General features: G+C 41.7%; 12 protein-coding genes across 12 annotated transcripts; 7 read left to right on the top strand and 5 right to left on the bottom strand.

Moving 5' to 3' along the window:
- On the top strand, window positions 1-936 carry WALSEDRAFT_60199 (hypothetical protein). Its single transcript, XM_006957926.1, has 2 exons — window positions 1-462; window positions 517-936. Exons 1-2 carry the CDS (start codon window positions 96-98, stop codon window positions 834-836), a joined length of 687 nt encoding a protein of 228 aa, XP_006957988.1. The 5' UTR covers window positions 1-95; the 3' UTR covers window positions 837-936.
- Window positions 905-1,528, bottom strand: WALSEDRAFT_68644 (hypothetical protein). Its single transcript, XM_006957925.1, has 4 exons — window positions 1,343-1,528; window positions 1,241-1,298; window positions 1,108-1,190; window positions 905-1,066 (listed from the first exon to the last, which is right to left on the bottom strand). The coding sequence occupies exons 1-4, from the start codon at window positions 1,394-1,396 to the stop codon at window positions 941-943; spliced, it is 321 nt and encodes a 106-aa protein (XP_006957987.1). The 5' UTR covers window positions 1,397-1,528; the 3' UTR covers window positions 905-940.
- WALSEDRAFT_60198 (hypothetical protein) lies at window positions 1,107-3,522 on the top strand. The gene is made up of 6 exons (XM_006957923.1): window positions 1,107-1,298; window positions 1,343-1,678; window positions 1,725-2,224; window positions 2,270-2,438; window positions 2,482-3,364; window positions 3,412-3,522. Exons 2-5 carry the CDS (start codon window positions 1,421-1,423, stop codon window positions 2,797-2,799), a joined length of 1,245 nt encoding a protein of 414 aa, XP_006957985.1. The 5' UTR covers window positions 1,107-1,298; window positions 1,343-1,420; the 3' UTR covers window positions 2,800-3,364; window positions 3,412-3,522.
- On the bottom strand, window positions 2,509-3,520 carry WALSEDRAFT_68642 (hypothetical protein). Its single transcript, XM_006957924.1, has 2 exons — window positions 3,412-3,520; window positions 2,509-3,364 (listed from the first exon to the last, which is right to left on the bottom strand). Exons 1-2 carry the CDS (start codon window positions 3,504-3,506, stop codon window positions 2,842-2,844), a joined length of 618 nt encoding a protein of 205 aa, XP_006957986.1. The 5' UTR covers window positions 3,507-3,520; the 3' UTR covers window positions 2,509-2,841.
- Window positions 3,523-3,534: 12 nt separating the features above from the next.
- WALSEDRAFT_68641 (ubiquitin family protein) lies at window positions 3,535-3,982 on the top strand (the record flags this gene model as incomplete). Its single annotated transcript, XM_006957922.1, has 5 exons — window positions 3,535-3,552; window positions 3,596-3,605; window positions 3,647-3,662; window positions 3,712-3,822; window positions 3,867-3,982. 5 exons carry the CDS (start codon window positions 3,535-3,537, stop codon window positions 3,949-3,951), a joined length of 240 nt encoding a protein of 79 aa, XP_006957984.1. The 3' UTR covers window positions 3,952-3,982.
- A 50-nt stretch (window positions 3,983-4,032) lies between these two features.
- Window positions 4,033-4,427, bottom strand: WALSEDRAFT_63926 (hypothetical protein; the record flags this gene model as incomplete). Its single annotated transcript, XM_006957921.1, has 2 exons — window positions 4,033-4,333; window positions 4,393-4,427. 2 exons carry the CDS (start codon window positions 4,425-4,427, stop codon window positions 4,033-4,035), a joined length of 336 nt encoding a protein of 111 aa, XP_006957983.1.
- A 144-nt stretch (window positions 4,428-4,571) lies between these two features.
- On the top strand, window positions 4,572-5,670 carry WALSEDRAFT_57226 (glycolipid transfer protein; the record flags this gene model as incomplete). The annotated part of the gene is made up of 4 exons (XM_006957920.1): window positions 4,572-4,601; window positions 4,655-4,807; window positions 4,858-5,112; window positions 5,162-5,670. 4 exons carry the CDS (start codon window positions 4,572-4,574, stop codon window positions 5,324-5,326), a joined length of 603 nt encoding a protein of 200 aa, XP_006957982.1. The 3' UTR covers window positions 5,327-5,670.
- An 18-nt stretch (window positions 5,671-5,688) lies between these two features.
- Window positions 5,689-7,162, bottom strand: WALSEDRAFT_45372 (putative methylase; the record flags this gene model as incomplete). Its single annotated transcript, XM_006957919.1, has 5 exons — window positions 5,689-6,503; window positions 6,550-6,753; window positions 6,800-6,923; window positions 6,969-7,053; window positions 7,096-7,162. The coding sequence occupies 5 exons, from the start codon at window positions 7,160-7,162 to the stop codon at window positions 6,330-6,332; spliced, it is 654 nt and encodes a 217-aa protein (XP_006957981.1). The 3' UTR covers window positions 5,689-6,329.
- An 11-nt stretch (window positions 7,163-7,173) lies between these two features.
- Window positions 7,174-9,732, top strand: WALSEDRAFT_60197 (hypothetical protein). Its single transcript, XM_006957918.1, has 4 exons — window positions 7,174-7,249; window positions 7,298-9,240; window positions 9,285-9,473; window positions 9,519-9,732. Exons 1-4 carry the CDS (start codon window positions 7,198-7,200, stop codon window positions 9,714-9,716), a joined length of 2,382 nt encoding a protein of 793 aa, XP_006957980.1. The 5' UTR covers window positions 7,174-7,197; the 3' UTR covers window positions 9,717-9,732.
- Window positions 9,733-10,136: 404 nt separating this feature from the next.
- On the top strand, window positions 10,137-12,321 carry WALSEDRAFT_17923 (P-loop containing nucleoside triphosphate hydrolase protein; the record flags this gene model as incomplete). Its single annotated transcript, XM_006957690.1, has 7 exons — window positions 10,137-10,534; window positions 10,591-10,753; window positions 10,800-10,943; window positions 10,980-11,492; window positions 11,537-12,041; window positions 12,086-12,177; window positions 12,223-12,321. The coding sequence occupies 7 exons, from the start codon at window positions 10,137-10,139 to the stop codon at window positions 12,319-12,321; spliced, it is 1,914 nt and encodes a 637-aa protein (XP_006957752.1).
- Window positions 12,322-13,933: 1,612 nt separating this feature from the next.
- WALSEDRAFT_17525 (ubiquitin-domain-containing protein) lies at window positions 13,934-14,242 on the bottom strand (the record flags this gene model as incomplete). The annotated part of the gene is made up of 1 exon (XM_006957680.1): window positions 13,934-14,242. A coding segment is annotated over one exon (309 nt), but the record flags the coding sequence as incomplete, so codon positions are not given.
- Window positions 14,129-16,094, top strand: WALSEDRAFT_45369 (UFD1-domain-containing protein). The gene is made up of 6 exons (XM_006957917.1): window positions 14,129-14,470; window positions 14,516-14,765; window positions 14,815-14,874; window positions 14,922-15,079; window positions 15,127-15,662; window positions 15,712-16,094. Exons 1-6 carry the CDS (start codon window positions 14,468-14,470, stop codon window positions 16,052-16,054), a joined length of 1,350 nt encoding a protein of 449 aa, XP_006957979.1. The 5' UTR covers window positions 14,129-14,467; the 3' UTR covers window positions 16,055-16,094.
- Window positions 16,095-16,162: the final 68 nt, after the last annotated feature.

Below are 16,162 nucleotides of genomic sequence, written 5' to 3'. Positions count from 1 at the left end.
AAAACTCGGAAATAAATGAATGAGTTGTTATAAAATAAATAATTCGCGTCGTGTCCTTGTAATAGTCCTTTTTAGGCTCTCTCACAACGACATTCATGACTGTGACGAAAACGCTGACGATTACGGTTGATAAAGCATATCTGGAGGACGTATGTGCTGGGATCCTCCATAGCATGCTATTCCAACGCACACTGGGTAACTTCAAACCCAAGGAGCTCGCTGTGCTCGACGTGCCTATGCCTGCGATAGAGAGTGCGTCTATCGGGCAACTCGTACAACGCTACGCACAGGAGCTCTCTGCAACGAGTACAGATAGGGGTGTCCTCGCACTCGTCCTCGCAGAGACGCAATCCCGGCGCACAAACCATTGGTTCGGCTTTGGGGAGCAAGAGACAACGACGCAGGTGCCTTGGGAAACCTGGATAGTTAACTTCAATATCCTCATCAGCAAAAGTGAGAATCGTAGGTTATTTTGTTATTATTGAGCGATGTGCCACCTTCTGACGCAATCGACAGATAAGCAAATCCTCTACACAAATACCCAGAATGATCTCCAGAAGGCTTTACTACAAATCCTGGCATTTGCAGATGAACGCAAGGATCATATTCCACCAATTATGACGGCCGATCTCACGCCATTCCCGTTCCACATTGTCGTCAATCCACCAGAGGGACCTCCAACGCGGAGTGGTAGCCCGCAGAGTTTAGCCGTCGCGGAAGTAAATAGAGTACTCAGCGGAGAGAAGCATCAGTCACCAAATTCTTACTTCAGTGCACCACTGCATTCTATAGCTAAGCGGATCACATCGTCGAACAACTCGGAAGAGAACCACTAGGGAACATGCTATTATAGTGCCATTACAGTGCTATTATATGTATTTTTACAGCTTTGTTTGTAATCTCGATTATGACGTTATAACTTTTGATAGTACTATCTACTTTATTCCGTACCAGATTGCTTCCAGAAGCGAGGGAATCCCTCAGCTGGGCGCATCGATAGGTCATAGTTTGGCAGTGAATTCTTTATTTCACGCTGCATCGACTGTATCTGGTACTTTATGCGATCCTATAAAGTCAGTAATCATAATTGCAGTATTATACACTCACAGGATCACTCTCCCATCTGTTCCGTTCGAAATCCATCCTGAACCATTTCAACGTCTCGTAGCGAGCTTCATCGAAGGGAATTCCTAGATTTTTACTTCAATCCACTAGAAAAACGCTCTAAAGAAAATCCCACCTCTTGTCCCTCGTATCGCCTTCCTGTATAAACTGATTACCTGGGATTTGAGCATAAACTGGTACCATTAGAGAGTATACGATTGTAGAGAGAACAACCTACGTGCTCCAACCTGAGCGCAAACTTCTCCTTTCTTAGAACTCCAGCTGGTCTCATGGATGTTCCTCTAATACGTCCACTATGGAGGAATACAAATTATCGATACCAGAATATGCCAATGAAGAGCGTTTACAGCGCCTGAAATCGCTTTATTCGGATTTTACACGTCTTAGAGACACAAATGAACGTGGATATTACGCCAATATTTCTTGGTGGAAGGGCGTACTAAACGGTGGCTTCTCATTAATCGATGGTTTGACGTTTAGATTTGATGATGCATACCTGCGCATATGGGAACATACAACTCTGGGTACTCCACATGCACTTGCAGCCGTTATCGTGCGTGTCTTTCTTTCAATTTGATAATACTGACATAGGTAGCCAGAATAGCATGGTAGATGATGGTATATTATTACCACTCACAGAATTCCTTTCCAGTCAGTCAAATACGCTATCGAAACAGAAGTCACTTTTAAACATGCCCCTCGAGTGGCTTTTCTCCAGTTTGGGACTGGGACAAGACGAGGGCGCCCATGATGGTCACTCTTTGTTTGTTAAAGCCAAGGGCAGCTACATATTCAAAGACCGTGTGCGTAATCTCGCAGACAGTCTCGTTGACGAACATATGATCGAGCCATCGACACGGAGGTTGTACAGTCGGCGTGATTTCTCACGCAAATACTCCCTTAATGGCTTAGATACTGAAGTTGTCTTAAAATGGCTAATAAATGATGGAAAAGTAATCGTCGATGGTGACGCAGTGAAGTTTGTCATCGAACCATCCGAGAAGATTATCAATAAGGTTGATATGGGTGTTATAAGCATGAATAGTGCACTTGGCAGTATATCATCTCAGGTCGACGAGCTCGAAAGGGAGATAAACAGGTGAGCGAATCTCAATCTATGTCTTACTACTGCTTACACGTCCAGACATAATGAAAACATATCAACACATATAAAGAACAAAGAAACTGACAAAGCCAAGCGTGCTCTCAGATCACGCAAAGCCCTCCAGGAGCTCCTCAGCAAGCGCCTTGATAGCAAAGAGAACCTTCAGGGAGTGTTGCTTAAAATAGAGCAAAGTGTAGGCGATATTGAGGTATGTTGCAGCTTCTTTGTCGATCTCATCTTACATGGCATAGATTATGAAAGCGTACGAAACTTCAAATGATACCCTCAAGACGCTCCTTAAAGCCCCAGAATTGGACAGAGACAGGGTGGAGAATACGATGGACAGCCTCTCAGATACTCTCGCAGATCACAACGAGATTGAACAAGCAATTGCTCGTCCTGGCGGCGCAGAAATTAGTACTGAAATGGAAGATGAGATCGAAGCGGAATACAGGCAACTCTTTGAAGAGAGTAAGAAGAGCGAAGAGACTGTGGAGGAAACACCACAGGAACTTCCATCACCACCAACTAATGAGCCACTTGAAGACAAAGTTGCACTGACGAATTAAGTGATAATTTATGCATATAGAATAATACAGAGAAATAAGTATCTAGCGGGCACTTTCTTGACCTTTCCTGAACGCCTCTTCGGCTATACTGACTTTTCCTGCTACTTTCTGCCAGTATTTGAGATTTTTCACCACTTTTTGCTGCTGTCTATGTCTGGAGAGACCGTCTTTGACGGAGGTGTGGAGTTCACTAGGAGCCTGGAAGCCATCGAGGAGATCCTTAGGAGGTGCGACCTTTGGAACTTCTCTATTCTCTCTGTTGAATTTGACTTGGTCAAGGTGTGCCTGCTTCTTCTCAGCCCTCATGCTGTTGTGAGGTGGAAGAACGTTATGGAGATTGTCTGTGGAGGCTTCCGAGAATTGAGCAGGTGTGCTCTCAGGTGTATACCAGAGCCACTGTGAGTGTGCTATTGCCTTTGTGCCATCCGGGAGGGTGACTAAATTTGATTTATTCGATAGCTTTGGGAGTGGTTGGCTGCTGTTGACCTTTTCTAATCTAAGCGAATGTTTCTTTACTATTTTGTGGTTGTTTTCCAAGTTCTTCAGAAGCTTCTGCTTGAGTTGACTGGGGTGGTGATTAGTGAGGGATATAAAAGCTATAGGAATACGCACGTCATGGAACCAACGTCTGCATTTAGTTGCTTGTATATTTGCTTCGTGTGTACGCCGTTGGCGCTCTTAACGATGTCGACTACCTTCTCAAACATCGCAGTTCTCTCTTAAGAATCGACAGCCATGTTGATTAAGGTTAAAGTAGGTTTATCAACGTATATTTCATTTATATTGATTATTTTAGACGCTCACAGGTAAAGAAGTGCGTAGATTACACATCCGTTGATTGCTTTAGTTGACGTAGCTCAGATGTGAGTAATCGTATAGACGATTAGTATCAAAGCTAAACAGCTACAATAGCGCACTGGACGTAGATACAGAGGACAAAGTCTATAGAATAAAGGAAAGCGTCGAGGAGAAGGAAGGTATCCCGCCAGCCCAACAGAGACTTATTTTCTCAGGCAAACAGATGTCAGTATAGCCTATAGTACTTTCCACACTCTCACACTCCGCAGGGCAGATGAAAAGACAGTCAAAGAAGTAAACATCGAGCCAGGCGCAACCATCCATTTAGTTTTGGCACTGCGCGGTGGTAAATAAATTCATTAATACGTCATTTATTCTCTCATTGACTCGTCACCCTTGAATGCCTGCTTATATTAGAAAGGACACACGCAAGAGCTAAAGAACACGTACATCATCTTCGTCATCCTCCTTATCAGTTAACTCTGCCTTCTTACGCGCGTCTGCTGAGCTGTAATCAACCTTTGAGCGCGTTCTTCTTGATCCAGTGTCGACGATTGCTGAAGGGTCGATTTCAGCCATATCTTCATCCTCAAAGTCGTCATCAACTTCATCGTCGTTGTATTCGTCATCGTCTTCTTCATCTTCTTCGTCTTCTTCTTCGTCTTCTACGTTTTCCTTACCCTTGCCCTTGTTCTCAACCTTTTCTGGGCTGGCTTGTACAGCTTGAGCTGGTTGTCTACAAATTACGCGTTAGATTTACGCGTAACCTATTTCTTTATATTTATATCCACTCACCCAACTTCGTTCTTCTTCTCTGCAAGGTCTGACATTTTGAAACTTGGTCGTCCTGAAGAGAGAACTAAACACGGGAAAATAACTCATCAAAAGCGCGTCTTTAGACTGGCATGTGAAAATTAATTACAATTTCTTTAATATTATAAGTTATTACTACGGCTGCTCTTTAATCACAAACGATGAGTTACTTCGATAAAGTTAAAGAGCAGGTCGGTGAACTATCTAGTTAGCTGACAATACAACTCTAACAATAACACCTCAGAAAGGACAGTTGTTTAACAACGTTACAATCACAGAAAAGGGTGTCAACACAACTGAGTTCCTCGACGCAGCAGCAGTTGTAGTCCAACTATTTGATATACTCGGCAACAAAGCATTCTCAGTCGTACAAAATGACCTTTTGGGTAACATTAAAGTATCTAGATGCTCTTATTTACATTGTATATCTTCTGACGTAGCACTCAGAAAGTGCGTGACAGACACGACGCAGAGCCATTGCGCAGCGGCACACTTGAAGAGCTAGTCGCCGCTGAGAATCTCGACAAGAAAACAACAGCCACTCAGGGTCTCGTATGGTTATTGAGAGGTCTCGAATTCACATACAAGGCACTCCTCCGTTCACTCAGGAACCCAACCGAGGAACTTTCGGAATCCTTCTCCAAAGCCTACGAAGATAGTCTCAAGAAATTCCACAGCTTCGTCGTCAAGCCAATCTTCAACGTGAGTCCACATACGTCATAATGTCTCATCAAAAACTCATAACCTTCAGCTTGCGATGAAAGCCTGTCCATATAGAAAGGATTTCTATGAAAAACTGGGTGGTGATCCAACAACAGTTGAGATCGAACTTGGTGATTGGTTGTCTGCGCTCGAAAAGCAGGTCTTGCAAGTGCAAGATTTCATGAAACAACATAATTACGACAAGGGATTATAAGTGTCTAGTTATACCATGCATTTCCTAAATACTTAGAGACTTACTTATATCGACGGTCATAACAGTGTCGAATTTGGACTATTGATTGATACCAACGCCTGAATGAGCTTGCAGTATATCTATGGTTTACTCGTACATTCGTTAACCTGGAGTGGCCTTCATAGGAATCACCTTGGATTTTTCATGACCATTGATGAACTTATAAATGATATAAGCTCGTAATAGCTCTGCTTAGCGCTAAACTTGTCAGATGTGGTTCTTCTTTTCGTCGGCTTTTACCATACCCAGTAGAGTGTCAATGGCGCCCTGAGAACATTGTTGAACTGCTGCTTGGTGGATTCGCCCTGTTAATTATCAATTAGACGCTTCGAATGTGCGTCTTCTACTATATAAGTTGAGAGGCAAAGAGAGCTTGGAAATTTTGTTGCTGACGACCAGATGCACCTCCAGTTGCTGAGAGTTGGGCACCGTCGCAAAGATAAAGGCAAGTATAATGCGGGTGTCCAAACCGCCGATAGTCTTTTATAGAACCCATTCTCATATATTCGACATATAGTGCATGTACCTCATTTAGAAGAGCCTATTGAAGGTAACACAGTACACTGATACTTTGGTAGTCTTTTCTGCAGAGCACTTTGGTTGATATGATATGTAAACGCTAACTTCATTGAGCAGGCATTGATAATCGAGCTTTGCTAAAATAAGTCAAATATGAACAAAATAATGAGCTCTTATAGCTATCGACAGACACCAGAAAGTAACTTTACTCCTTATTTGTACCGTTTGTTGACGTTTCAGATTGTCCGGCTTGGCAATAGAGTGAGTATAATCTCTCTTCTCGATAGATTCTTAGCTTATCATTAATTTGTTTCTCAGATGTTTGTTATCCTTATATAAATAATATAATTCATCAGCATTAGTGTAACAAAGTACTCGAAAGTGTTGTGATCATAAAAGAATGAAGATATGAGGTGCGGAAGATATTAAACCCATCGCGATACCATCAATTCCTTATTCTTGCACACTTTATAACAAATAATGTCTCTCTACCTGCCCGTCTTGATATCAATATCTTGGCATCGAATGAACCGCTGCTATTGAGATTCTGGCAGATATCCTGTGGATTATTCTGCCGTATGGCGACAAGATACATTACACCGTTATCGCTTAGGAGATTCTATAGATATTTCTTAGTAGATCTTCATAGAAGAAAAATCACTCACGTCCAAATTTTCGAGCACTTTATTCGTAAGATCCATACCAATGTTTCCACCCGCCCAAGCACCTGAAATGTCCTGATTTTGTTGGGCTAAGGTACTTTCCTCGTACTCTGTAGGAACATAGGGTGGATTGAACAGCAATAAGTCCACACTACGTGGAATACGGATATTGTCATATAGCGATGCCTGTATGACATCCAATGTATGCTTTTAATTATTATTAGCGAACTTTCGTCATCTAAGATAAGCCTACACCGTTTTGTACTCCTGTCCGCCGTGTGCAGCTTGCGGCATACGGGTTTATATCGCTGCTAAGATATAAGGTGCTAGATTTCAATATGCTAGCTATAAACGCAGATACGCATCCACTTCCTGGACTGATGGATGTTAGAGATAAATATACTATGTAATACATTACATACCCAATTTCATAGCATAAATTCGGTCTATTGCGTTTTATTTCTTCTACGTCCTCCTCTATTGCGTCTAATAGGATGAATGTATCTTCTACAACAATTTAGTGTCGAAATACAATAAGATAATACACACCAGCAGGCTCATAGACTTTATCATAATCTGATGCTTTCAAATGTGAGAGATCCGGTGTAGGGATCATCGACGCAGCTTGTAAGAAGACACTCACCATCTGAGATGAGCACCAGGACGTCATTCTTCGAGGCGAGAAAAGTAGCCCCTATATATGGTGAGTTGGCTGTGTCTGGTGTTTCTTATATTCACGCTCTTCCTATAGATTTACTAGAAGATGGTCACTATAGTATTGCATCCCGGCAATGCGAGACTTTACTACAAAACAAGCCAGACTGGGAATTAGTTAGGGCTTTATTAGCATTCTCCTACTGTAGATCTGCCAGGACAGATGATGCACGGAAGATTGCTTACAACTTGGCAGACATAAAGCCAAAAAACAGTGATACGATGGCTGCACTCAATTTAACACTCACTGATCTACGCGCATACGACAAGCTTGCAGAAATGTACAAACTTCTCTGGGAGCAGAATGGCTCTATCAATGATAACAATGGTAGACTCACTGCTATGGCTTACATTAAAGCACAAAACTGGAAGGGAATGCAGAGTGTTTCTATGCGTCTCTCGAAAGTTTCACAGAATGCAAACAGCGTCAAGTTTACTTGGTGGACGATAGCTGGATTATTCATGCAAGCTCAAACTGCTAAGAATGAGCAAGAAAAGTCGCTAGCATTCACATTAGCATTGCGGTTAGCTGATAGTGTCCAGTGTCAATCTGATGAAGAAGTTCACCTACTTGTCAGGTTGTTCTGGTCTAGCGGTAATCCTAGAAAGGCATCTGATTTGCTTGTGGAACATGATAAGGAGATATCGAACTCATTAGCACTTGAAGAACTTCAATGGGACGTCTGGAAGGAGCTTGATGAGGTTTCTCTCATAAAAAATAAAGCAAAGTCATTGTTGGAAGGTGGTTCAGGGAATTATGCTCACCATACTGCCTACCTGTCCACCGTGAAGGATAACAGAGAAGAAGCTGTAGCGTTATTCGAACATTTAGCTCAGCAGAATCCTAAAGAGCGTGGACATATTATCGCCTTGATGGAAATAGAGAGAAAATTCTCCAAAAACGACAACCTCGTTTCATTGCTCGAAAGATACTGGCATTTATTTAAGAACAAACCAGTTTGCTTTGATGATATAATCACATTTATGAAATACTTGCATCACGAGAAGTACAATATATCCTCTCTCAATGAGGTCTTCATCAAGGATTTCAATAATAAAGACGAGAGTCTAGATACACGTCTAAATGCAGCAAAATTGGTGAGATGTTTGTCACTCAATATCGCGCTCGAAAAAGAAATACAAAATGCAGATTTGTATGCACAATTACACAAGGAATACCTCGTTGCTGGAGAAGGAGTACCAAAGACAGACTTGCATCCTGCCGACGACTGGGCCGTCTTGAGCGGTATCTCCTATATCAGTGCTTACTCAAAATCACGCGACCTTTCTTATTTAACTAAGGCAAGTGAAAACATGGAATTCGCCTTATCAAAGAGTGAAAGAAGCTATAAACTCAAGCTTCTTCTGATAAGCATCTATAGAATCACAGGAAACCTCAACATGTTCGATCTTATTCGCAAGATGCGTATACAAAGTGTGCAACAAGATACCCTGACACATCACGGTTGTGGGGAATTGTCCACATTTGCGATGTCTAGCCTGGATGTCGTTGGTGTTCTTCCAAATACCAACAGTTCTTTCAGTGGCGTTTGGGGACAAGCAGAGAGGGAATGCAGTGAAATGTTGTCTCGTCTTTTCGATTATGGTACTTGGTCTCATCTTGAGGATTTCTCTGACTTTGCAGGAATGCTCAAATATAGTTTGCACAAGTGGATACTCTGGTTCGAAGATGTTAGAATAAAATTAGGTGAGAGTCCAAAGATCGAAGGTTCTCAGTTGGAAGACTGGTTAAGCAGTTTGGATAAATTAGATGCACTTTCCGATAATCTGGTGGATAACAGAGACTGGAGTCTTTTGCCATCTTGGGCGCCATTCGAGGAAAGCGAAACAAGAGAACAGCTGCATATCTTGACATATCAAGAAGGAAATTGGTTGAAGAAATATAGTGAGATTTATAGAAGAATCTTTAGTGTGGTATTAAACAAGCCTAACGAGTGTACAAACGATGGCTTAGAAGAGGTTCGTTTCATTCTTACATAAAAATATTCTAACACCTACCACAGCTTACCTCTGCTGAGAAGATCTTGGAGGAGATATCTCATCTCATCATTAAATATAACAAGCAAGGCTCAGATGCCGAAAAGGCACCAGTCGGCGCTGAAGTACTTGACAAATTCGGTGATTTCTCTAAATTACTTACTGAGGCTGCTTTACCATGTGATAAATTACATGCTGCCAAGGTTTCCATAGAGGTGGGTTTTACATTAATCACTTGGTTATATTTCTGATTACCACAGACCTGGTCACTTATCCGAATCGGAATTGCACCACCATCCAAGAAAAAGAAAACGAAGAGTCCTTCATATGGTTTATATCAGGGCATTGTTGGACAATTGCAAGAAATGGTAAAGGACTGGAAAACAGATGATATCGACAATTTGTGGTCCCGTTTGCATTCTCTCGTTGATACTAAGATTGACTATAAGAACGCTTAACATGATACATATCCATTGATACACTAACTTCTGAGTTGTCTGCTATATAGTTGGACATCTCGAGCCGATGTTTTGGTTTTTCGGATAACACACAAGAGCTCCTTATATGACTGTTGTATAGTGCACACTATACTAATATATCTTTAGTGATTTTGCTATTAAAATGCCCTACTAATTATCTCCCTATCTCAACTCACATTCTTCGTCCACAACTATGATGACTCAAGCCGAGAAGGACATCGAAGACGAGCTCGAAGCATATCTAGATAGCTCTCTGGCGAATACTGACTGTAAAAAATCATCATATTTGGTGGGCGTCTGCCTTATAGTGCACCATCTCACAATAAATCGATAGATGACGACATTTACAACCCAAAAATACATCCAACAAGATCTACAGTACCTATGACAGGTAAGATTATGCCCCAACCGCCCTACTTAAATGGGCATCTCCATTCATCTCCTGTCTGTCCACCTTCTCGTGCTCATCTTCCGCAAACACAACTGAAAAGGCACAAACCGGCAGTATCACATAATAAGCCTCCATTGGAGAATTTCACGAATGAACAAGTTAACTATTCTCATTTGGTTCCAGTTTCAGCTTTGGATGTAATCTATGCTCCAATTTTCACGTTTAGTCATTTCAACGCTGTTCAAACACGCTGCTATGACGAAATAATTAAAACAGATACTAATGTTGTAGTTGCAGCACCAACGGGATGCGGTAAAACTGTCATACTTGAATTAGCCATTATCAAGATGCTCGAAGGAAAGCGCAATCAGATGCCATCTACCACAGCTCGCAATATGAAAGCTATGTAGGTACTGTACAATAACAATCCATCATCTGGTGGCTTATAACTTACAAACTTAGCTACTTAGCACCTACTCGTGCACTCTGTTCTGAGAAAACTCGCGATTGGCAAGCCAAGTTCAACAGTATAAATCTCTCAGTGAAAGAAATCACGGGAGATTTACCCTTTGATGCACAGAGCAACATAATGGACTTCTTACATGCAGATATAGTTGTTACCACAGTGTGCATCTTTTCATAAATTTGATCCTACTCACTCGATATAACAGCCTGAGAAATGGGACTCTTTGACGCGTCGTTGGAACGACAGCCCTACTTTATTCAACCAAATTAAGCTAGTTCTTATCGATGAAGTGCATCTACTCAATGAATTGCGTGGAAGCACACTTGAGGTGCTCGTTTCACGCATGAGAGTACTCGGCGATAGGTAAGAGGAGCAACTTATGTAGCTTTTGCCCATTTTTGATAGTATTCGTTACATTGCTGTCAGCGCTACTGCTCCAAACGCCGGCGACATTGGAGAATGGCTCGACTCGACAAAGAAGGCGAAAGTTTTTGAATTCGACGAGTCCTATCGTCCAGTACAGGTTGAACGGCATGTGTATTCTTACAAGCGCAATGTTTCTAACGACTTCGCTTTTGATTCTATGCTCAACTTCAAGCTTTATGACATCTTAGCTAAGCACATGGAGGGTAAACCCGCCTTGATATTCTGTCCTACTCGCAAATCCGCCTTGAAGGCTGCTGAAACTATAACAAATAACTTGAAGGTTATCATAAATAGACGAGGAAACGTTCCCTGGCAGAGGCCAAATATCAATACATCTTTCAGAAATACTTCTCTAAGCAGGATTGTCGACTATGGCGTTGCCATACATCATGCAGGAATGGATCTAGATGATCGTAAATCTGTTGAAATGCTCTTTCTTCAAGGCGTGATCAGGGTGGTCGTTTCAACGACTGTCTGTTAACCGTCTCCTTATATGTCTAACTAACGTGATTGAAGACTCTCGCTCAAGGCGTTAACTTGCCTTGCCACACTATAGTCATCAAGGGAACTAGATTTTACAGTTGTGGTGGATGGAAAGAGCTTTCAGAGTTGGATGTCTTACAGATGATCGGCCGAGCCGGCAGACCTCAACATGACACTAGTGGAAAGGCTATTATCATGACTGAGAAATCCAATTATGACCACTATAAGAGCCTTGTCAGTGGTGAAACAGCGCTCGAATCATCTTTACATCTCAACTTATGCGAGCATCTGAACGCAGAGATTAATTTAGGGACTATCAAGAGCAACAATGGCGCAATTGAGTGGCTGAGGAAAACTTTCCTATATATTCGCATACAGAAGAATCCAGCACATTACGTATCTGCTTTGAATGAGAAGACTGCATCTGTAGATACAAGCTGGGAAAGAAGACTCGAGGAAATTGTCGAAACTGCTTTATTTGAATTAGGTGAACGTGGTCTTATTAAGCTCGAAGCAAACGGCCAGTTAAAAAGCACTGGTTCGTCTTAAGTTTTAGTCGTACTACCGCGTAAACTCTAATAGGTCTCGGTAACATCATGTCGAAAGCTTTCATCAGCTTTAAGACATTCGAAAAGCTTTTGGATATGCCAATGAGAGCCAATATTCAGACGCTGGTAAAATTACATCCATTAACATACGTGTTTCTGATTATATTTCAGTTGGAAATCCTTTGTTCGGCAGAAGAAATGAAAGATGTAACGCTAAGAGCAGGAGAGAAGAAGGTAAGTATCGAATATCTGCTAAGCCATCTGACATAAATTAGCCTCTGAATAAAGTCAGAGAATTACAAGAAATCAGGTACCCACCTCCAAAGATGATTCAAGCGGTAGACAAGATATCAGTGTTGTTGCAGGTATGTTTATCCTTTTATAATTTTCAAATTCACATCATTAGGCTGCACTTGCTGGTGTTGATCTAAAGTAAGTTTGGTAGATAGAGGTCATGCTCATAACCAAATGATAGCGAATTTCGCTCTGATGAATTTCAACCATTTAACGATAACGTTTTAATATACAAGCAATCATTCAGGGTCGCTAAGGGTGGGTAAGCCTTCGATTATATTGTACCTCTCATATCACAAAGCGATGATTGATATTGGAATTCAAAGAAGAGACAGTCTTATAATTCGAAACTCAGGTGTTTTGTTCAGATCTATAGCGTCAAAAGCATGGGAAGACAGATCAACGACCTTGCGACAGATAGATGAAGTCGGGCAGAAATCTATTAAGGTGAGAATACTTGACAAGGGAAAGAAACTTAACTGTTTTTAGATATTCACCTGCAAAGGTATCAATTCTATTGAGAAGTTGAGCCAACAAGATCCTGGATACATAGAGCTAGTGAGTTGGACATAGGCTATGTTTTGCACTCTAACAAACGGTAGCTCCTCAATCGCAATCCGCCGTTTGGAACTACAATAGTATCTAAAGCTAAAGCATTCCCCAAGTTCTTTATCAGTGTGGATGAGCAATATCTTCTTCTGCACCATGGTGCTAAGCCAGTCCAAGCCATACTCAAGCTTTCAGTTGGTGTCATGAACACTGGACGGAATATAAAGCTTGTCAGTATCCTCATTAATGATCATTTGATTAAAAAATATCCAGAAAACCAGAACAAACAACCTGCTACATGCCTCGATCGTCATATGGAATTCAGAAGATGAGCTAGTCGATTTTAGACGCATACAAGTTAAAGCGTTGATAGAAAAACCAAGGGAGTTCGAAATCAAGCCATCTTTCGGAAACAGCAAATCGAAGATCTCCATACAAGTATCTTGCGATGAATGCGCTGGTTTGCATGAAGTGTATGAATATCAGCCGAAGGTATCACAGGAGGAATTCCCTAGTGTGGCTCATATAGAAGCAAACGACGAATCCAGCGAAGAAGACTTGATTGACCTCACTGACGCTGATTTTATTGACGAAATGCTTCAAATGCAGGTGGTCAAAGTTTCTGCACTCAAAGAAATTAAGGAAGTCGAAGTTGCCAAAAATGTCGACCTTCCTAACCAGATTGGACCAGAATCGAAGAGACGCACTTATGCGAACAAGAGGACATATGAGCACGCTACAAATAATACCGTTGAAGAGAATACACAGAGGTATAAACGCAGAGCGATGTCTTCTAGCGATGAAGAAGACCAACTAGCATAGCAGAACGAGGGAGGCAAAAGCAAAATGGCAATTGTAACTAAAATGCAAACCTTATTCAAGCCCATATATTCAGTTGTACAAGTAAATTTCCCAGTGAAAACCATTACTTGAGCTTCTTCTTTGGGCGGAGTTGTGAGGAGTGACCACATCCACGCTTACGGCAGTTAGTAGCACGTGGTGGGAGACGAGCGTAGCACTGTTAGTGAGTTTAGTAATTTTAACTGTAAGTATAAAGTATACAAACCTTTCTGCAGATTTGCTTTTCGCAGTTGTACTTTGAAGCGAGAACCTTAAGGGATGGCTCAATGATACCACCACGGAGACGCAAGACTAAGTGAAGGGTAGATTCCTTTTGGATGTTGTAGTCTGAGAGAGTACGGCCATCCTCAAGTTGCTTTCCAGCGAAGATCAGACGTTGTTGGTCTGGTGGGATACCTTCCTTATCTTGGATCTTGGTCTTGACGTTGTCAATGGTGTCCTGGGACTCGACATCCAAAGTGATGGTCTTGCCGGTGAGAGTCTGTAGGCGTAAGTTAGTAAATTTTAGAGAAAGTAGTAATAAAATATGCCCACCTTGACGAAGATTTGCATGGCTAACACTTTTAAGCTTTTTTACGTTATTCAGTTTTTACCCACCTTGGGTTTATCTCACAACGTTTTCGACAAGGCTGAATTTTGAGCGAGTCTCGCAAAAAAAATGCGCGCGTGGTGACCTCAACTTGTTTGCAAACTGTTATTTAAAATAAATAATATGGTGACTAAAATAATAAATAAAAAAATAAATACTAACAAATAAAAGTACAGTGATAGCGACGACTCAATTCACAGCGCTGAAGATTTGTACAATGATGACGAATTCGAGAATGACGACGATGAGGTAGTCGAGCAACCACGCACTGCTTTTAGTAGATTCAATGACCTATTCGGCGGCTTTAATGAGATAAACAATCTCAGCGGATCAGATCCTAGTTTCCCAGCTCGATTCGCTGGTTTTGGAGGACACGCATTTGGCAGACCACCTGCATCTGCGTTTACACAACATTATAGGGGTTAGTCTTGTGTGTTATACCTATCGATAATATACTTACTCAGTCCTAGCCTACTCCGTCGCTATGATGGGCGGCAACGAGCGTCCAAACCTCCAATACGGTGGAAAGAGTGAGTATACTATTATTTAGTACCATCAATAAGCTCACACGTATTAGTCATCATGCCTCCATCTGCACTCGCACGACTGACCGACCTTGAAATTGAGTCACCTTGGACATTCGAGGTCAGCTCAGCGAGAAATCCAACAAAGAAGACGCACGCTGGTGTTTTAGAATTCATAGCTGATGAGGGCAATGTACATTTGCCAGCTTGGGTGGGTTTTATCCATATTTACATATTACATCACTCTGACTGCTTCAGATGATGAAACAGCTTGAACTGGAAGAAGGCAGTCCTCTTAAAATATCGGGCGCTGTCTTACCTAAGGGTAAATTTACCAAGTTACAAGCTCAAACGACTGACTTTTTGGAAATTTCGGATCACAAAACAGTACTTGAGCGTGCATTGAGGAATTTCTCGACGCTCACGAAGGGTGATTACATAGAAATATTACACAACTGCATCACATTCGAATTACTTGTTATGGAAATCGAACCAGAACCTGACAATCAGAGTATCTTTATCATTGATACTGATTTAGAGGTCGATTTCGCACCACCAAAGGGATATGTTGAGCCTGCACCTAAGCCAAGAGAGCCGCAACCAACTATGGCATCAAAAATGAAAATTGATACGCGCGCTCAGGAGGATTCACCGATGAGCAGCCGGCCAACCTCGACTGTACCAGAAGTCTTCAAAGGCAGTGGACAGACGCTTGGAGGACGGAAGACAAAGGGTAAAGGTTTGGCTAAGCCTATTGAAAGAGTCGATGAAACAAGCAAGATTACAAGAACAGAGTGAGTATTCCTAAGCTTATTTATATGGAACGTACTAATTATTACCAAGTAAGCAGAAACATGTTACAGCTGATACTTTAGAAGATGGAAAGAAAGTACCAGCACCACTTAATCTCCCATTCGGGAAGCTTTTCTTTGGGTTTGAATACACACCTCTCGGTGGGCATAAAAGCGACGAGCGTGAACCATCTGTTCCATTTGGAGGTACAACAGGTGTTACACTCTCGGGTAGAACCATCGATACTCCAGCACCTGCACCTCAAAATGAAGAGAGAAACGACCAAGAAACCAACAACGAAACGACTGAAGAAAACAGCGACCCATGGGCTAAACTCGGTTCCGGAAACTCATTGAAGCCAAAACGTGAAGTTATCGACATTGACTCTGACTGATTTTATCATTGTACACTAATTCTGCATGTATATCACCAACGCGTTACGATATTTTTATGAAATCTATAATACAAATTAAATTACAATAGTATGTAAAGGAAACTAAAG

This window comes from Wallemia mellicola (genome assembly GCF_000263375.1).
Source record: "Wallemia mellicola CBS 633.66 unplaced genomic scaffold WALSEscaffold_7, whole genome shotgun sequence".
In the NCBI taxonomy this organism is placed as follows: domain Eukaryota; kingdom Fungi; phylum Basidiomycota; class Wallemiomycetes; order Wallemiales; family Wallemiaceae; genus Wallemia; species Wallemia mellicola.
The sequence above is the reverse complement of the archived record's forward strand: the minus strand, read 5'-3'. Positions and strand labels throughout refer to the sequence as shown.